This window comes from Salmo trutta, chromosome 40 (genome assembly GCF_901001165.1).
Source record: "Salmo trutta chromosome 40, fSalTru1.1, whole genome shotgun sequence".
Lineage (NCBI taxonomy): Eukaryota > Metazoa > Chordata > Actinopteri > Salmoniformes > Salmonidae > Salmo > Salmo trutta.
The window spans coordinates 16,636,321-16,641,895 of NC_042996.1; the positions used below are offsets into that span (position 1 = coordinate 16,636,321).

At 42.0% G+C, this 5,575-nt stretch overlaps 1 protein-coding gene across 1 annotated transcript; it reads right to left on the reverse strand.

The window, feature by feature from the left end:
• Positions 1-39: 39 nt before the first annotated feature.
• Positions 40-4,269, reverse strand: LOC115180209 (uncharacterized protein C12orf45 homolog). Its single transcript, XM_029742109.1, has 4 exons — positions 2,891-4,269; positions 2,521-2,604; positions 2,149-2,282; positions 40-981 (listed from the first exon to the last, which is right to left on the reverse strand). Exons 1-4 carry the CDS (start codon positions 2,988-2,990, stop codon positions 793-795), a joined length of 507 nt encoding a protein of 168 aa, XP_029597969.1. The 5' UTR covers positions 2,991-4,269; the 3' UTR covers positions 40-792.
• Between the last annotated feature and the right edge of the window lie 1,306 nt (positions 4,270-5,575).

The window sequence follows — 5,575 nt, forward strand, 5'->3', positions numbered from 1 at the left end:
ATGAGTGTTTTGGTGTATGCTGTGTCATTCACAACAATCTAGGATTTCATAACATTTTATTATAAAATACAGTATACGGTTTTGGTACTTTTTGTTTCAGGAAAAAAAAAAATCTGGGAAAAACTTCATAGCTCACAAACCTTGTGACCAACCATAACATAATGCTGGGACTAAGCCGATTCATAACACAAAGCAGACAGATATAATAAAACATTTGGTATTGAAGATGAGAAATTCAGTCAAACAGTTCTGCTTAAATACTTAAAATGTACACAAACAATATGATCTATTGAAAATGGATTGAATACAGATAGGCTAAATGTCTTCTTTCTCTGCCATCTATATACCATCAAGCCACTATGAACTTTAACCTTACAAGTATCCTAGGGTCATCAGATAAACAGGAAATTATATAAGGCATATTCTTACTTAACAATCTTGAGAATGCACTCAGTGTTTAGTCCCCATCTCATTATGGCTCAAATACCACTGAAACGCTTGTTGACACATGATATTTGGCCCTTATAGTACAGACACCCCCCTATGTAGACACCCATGTCCCCTTTATCCCTCACTGCAGCAGGTCTCCATCCACTGAAACACTTAATCCATTAGCCCTCCAGGACCATGTCCTCACTGACCCACGGTCAGTTCTTATTCTTTCACTCAATGGTTATGAAAAAGGCTTGGAGAAGGAGAACTGATCCCACGTCAGTTGATTAGTATTACCAACGCATGTCAATATTCTACACTGCAACTGTCCCAGTAGTCTCTTTAGAGGCCTATGACAGCCTAATCCTCTTGTTTCTCCAGGACTTGGATATTAACCTTCTTTTTCTGCCTCTGGCTGTTGCCAGGCAGTTTGAGGTTCTCCTCTGTGAGCTCGATCTCCTCCTCAGAGTCTGAGTTGGCGTCATTGTCCTGTGAAGACTCTCTGTCCGAGTCGCTGTCTGAACTACTGAGCTCCACCAGCGACACATCCTGATAGAGAGACAAGGGAATCAATGTCATCATCAACGACATAACACCATTTTTATCCGATCAACATAATGAGCTCATTTGAATGCCAGGCCGAAAGTCGGACACTGATGTGGGTCAGTGCAACATGGCAGTGTTCCCACAGTTTCTATAAGTTTCCTTATTATGTCAAAATAAACATCACACTCACAAACTGAAAATATATGCGTACATTGTACAATCAATTGGTGAGAGAGACTCATATCACATTCATTTGTACATATCCACTGTATACATTAACTGCAGCAAAGTTGGTTCCTGTTTCAGTCACGTCTTTGGTCACGTTCACGTGGGTCAAACAAAAACAGCCTAATGATTGGTTGACAATAGAGCCTCCCACAATGCAGGCGATGCTGCAGGATGTTGCCCCGGGAGCTATAATGTTGCAGCAGAATTACAAAAAACCCAGCCGTGCACAAGCACATTGTCTTGTTGCACACTCATCTGTTTTCAACTCTCTAGAGACAGCAGGAGCGGTAGAGATACTCTGAATGATCGGCTATGAAAAGCCAACTGACATTTACTCCTGAGGTGCTGACCTGTTGCACCCTCGACATCCACTGTGATTATTATTATTTGACCCTGCTGGTCATCTATGAACATTTGAACATCTTGGCCATGTTCTGTTATAATATCCACCCGGCACAGCCAGAAGAGGACTGGCCACCCCTCATAGCCTGGTTCCTCTCTAGGTTTCTTCCTAGGTTCTGGCCTTTCTAGGGAGTTTTTCCTAGCCACCGTGCTTCTACACCTGCATTGCTTGCTGTTTGGGGTTTTAGGCTGGGTTTCTGTGCAGAACTTTGCAATATCAGCTGATGTAAGAAAGGCTTTATAAATCAATTTGATTTGATTTTTGATTAGTACCTGCGGTTCAACCTGTTGATTGTGGCAATGTCATATTGTAGAGTCTCAGTTGAATTGAGCTGACGAAAACTAATTGAGCTGATGAAAACTAGAAGAGCCCTTTCTCTGCTCAGAACAGCCGCTAGTGGTCGCTGTTTACCTCTTTTGGAGTGGGACCGTCAAAAGACAGACCACTAGCGGCTGTTCGGTTTACACAATAAGATAGGTCTGCTCGTATGTGTTCCGACTTCACACTTCCCCTCGCTATAAAAAGACAGCCACACTCACCATCTCTATGACCCTTCCAGACTCCTCCACCCTCTCTATGTCATAGTGGCCCTCAGGTGCCTGCTCAATCTGCAACTTGAGCTTCTCATTGGCCTGGGCCATCTGGGGCAGGAAGTTCTGCAGTCTGTCCAGAACTGAAACACAACACACAGTTGTATGTATGTATGTATGTATGTATGTATGTATGTAACTACACATGTAGCAATCTGCTGAACATATTTAGCAAGCAATGCACATATTAACATGGGCTAGAATCTCCATAGAGGCAGTGACCAGAAACAGAATAACAGCGCATCCTGGCGGAGATGTGGCTATTTGTAGATTCTAGCCAATAGACAAACAAACGCCAGAAATCAGAAATGTTTAACTCACCACTACTTCTTGGGACCCTCTCGGTCTGAAAAGAACTGCCAGCCTTGGGCCCCTTCGACTTGAGGAGAAGCTTGTCATGAAGACCTATGTACAAGGACACCGAAATGTTACATCTGACCACACTAATGTGTTCATGCTAACAGTGGAGGCTGCTGAGGGGAGGTCGGCTCATAATAATGGCCAGAATGGAGTGAATGGTATCAAACACATGGTTTTTCCATTCCAACATTATCATGATCCATCCTCCCCTCAGCAGCCTCCACTGGAACATAATGTTGTTAAGAGTTTGTGCATGTAGCTAGGACAGCTAACAAGCTAAACAACTCAATTAAATCCGTTGATAAAGCAGTTTCGGAAAAATGGATCAAACCTCCTCCGTTGCCACACGCGAGCAAGTCTTGTGAGCTTGTTTTCTTGTTTTTCAAATGTAATTCCATTTTCGTCGTTGTATGATGCTTTTGCTTCAACATGTGTGCTGCCGCTGTTTTGTGCTTCCTTCCGCAACGTGAGAGTCTACTTCCGGTGTCATGAACGCCGACGACGTTTCAAAATAAAAGTCCCTGACTTTCGTACCAGGTTATGAGAATTAACGTAGCAGGAATATGGGGATTTTTAAAAAAACACACGTTTTATTGTCACACACACGGGATAGGCGCAGTGAAATGTGTTGTTTTTAAACAGCGTCAGCCATAGTAGTATGGTGTCCAAGGGCACAGCGACAGATTTTTCACATTGTCGGCTCAGCTATTCATAGGTTTGTATTAGGGTTAGTGTTAGCTAAAATGCACAAAAAAATAAACGTTTGACATTAATTTGACTTTTTTTTAAAATTAAATTCCCTCAGATTACATAGTAACAGAAAAAGTGTCTGTACTTTAGAATAATATTATAATGTAATATTTGACGTCTGAAGTAATGTGGTCTGTCATCTTTTTATTTTATTTATTAAGATTTTTATGTACGGTGGTTTTTGTATGTGTTCTTGCCCAACTTTTATAATTTGACTATTTTTTGTCAATAAAATAGTATTTAAAAAAATAAAAATAAAGATAGTTTCGTTGAAAAAATATTTGTCCGTGTTCTAATTTCATGGTCAAGATCATGACATTGATGGTAAAAGGAAATTATCTAGCTATAATTTTACAATTTGTCAACTACTTTTTTATGTTTATTTTTTATTTTTCTGGTGATACAATTTGATTAATTATGTTAATTATATTAGACTCCAAATGATTGGTCACTACTGTCTGTATTTATCTATATCATGAATGCTCTTATTATAATGTGCTACATTTAATATTATTACTGACGGAACTGACATCTTTTATTAAACCTATGACATTTGTCATAGGTGTGAGTGGTGCAATTTGTGCAATGAAAGCTTTTAGAGCTTTAAGATGTTGTAAATAACATCAGGCTGAGAAGGTTCTGGCAAACAAATCAAACGTATTTATAAAGTCCTTTTTACATCAGCAGATGTCACAAAGTGCTTATACAGAAACCCAGCCTAAAATCCAAAACAGCAAGCAATGCAGATGTAGATGCACGGTGGCTAGGAAAAACTCCCTAGAAAGGCTGGAGCCTAGGAAACCTAGAGATTAACCAGGCTCTGAGGGGTGGCCAGTCCTCTTCTGGCTGAACCGTGTTGAGATTATATGAGTAAATGGCCATTAAGGCCAGATTGTTCTTCAAGATGTTCAAATGTTCATAGATGACCAGCAGGGTCAAATAATAATCACAGTGGTTGTAGAGGGTGCAACAGGTCAGTACCTCAGGAGTAAATGTCAGTTGGCTTTTCATAGCAGAGCATTCAGAGGTCGAGACAGCAGGTGCAGTAGAGAGAGAGAGAAAGAGAGAGAGGGAGAAGGAGAGTCAAAAACAGCAGGTCTGGGACAAGGTAATAAGTGGTGAACAGGCCAGGGTTCCATAGCCGCAGGCAGAACAATAGAAACTGGATCAGCAGCACAACCAGGTGGACTGTGGACAGCCAGAAGTCATCAGGCCAGGTAGTCCTGAGGCATGGTCCTAGGGCTCAGGTCCTCCGAGAGGGGAGGGAGAGAGAGAGATGATTAGAGGGAGCATTCACGCAGGACACCAGACAAGACAGGAGAATTACACCAGATATAACAGACTGACCCTAGCCCCCAGGCACATAGACTATTGCAGCATAGATACTAGAGGCTGAGACGGGGGAGGTTGGGGGACACTGTGACCCCGTCCGACGATACCCCGATCAGGGCCAACCAGGCAGGATATAACCCCACCCAGTTTGCCAAAGCACAGCCCCCACACCACTAGAAGGATATCAACAGATCACCAACTTAATACCCTGAGTATAGCCCACAAAGATCTCCTCCACCGCACGAGCCTGAGGGGGCGCAAAACCAAGGTGGCGAAAACACAGCTAGTACATTATAAAGTCAAATGCTCTGACATACGATCATATGATCCGAGGGATTACCACCAACCAGTGGCAACCTGTCATTCAGGGCATTTAACCCAACCCCTCTGAATCAGAGAGGTGCCAGGGCTGCCATAATGAATGGCAGTAGAGGCAAAGGTGATGCATTTCCTGCTTTACAACTTTCCTGCTTACAATTTGTCTAAGTCCTATCATCAACTGATTTAGCTCAGTTGGTAGAGCATGGCGCTTGCAGTGTTCGATTCCCACTGGAGACCGGTACGGAAAACAGTAGTAAATGTATACACTCACTACTGTAAGTCGCTCTGGATAAGAGTGTCTGCCAAATGACTAAAATGTAATTTCAGCCAGTGTATGGCTGTGGATTGACTGCATTGTTTAAATGGAATGCTGGCATATTGGCAGTTAATTCAAACACATTATGGAATCATTCGTCTAAAACTGTCTGGCATTCCTCTAACAAACATGCAGTGCATATACGGTTCAAATTGATTGTTTTACACAATATCTTATCACAGCACTGGCGAACCATGGTGGATTTACTCCCTTACTAAAATGGCTGACATTTTAGACCATCATAAGAAGATTGATGGCGATTGGTGAGTCACGAATTTCCCAGTATGCACTGCAAAT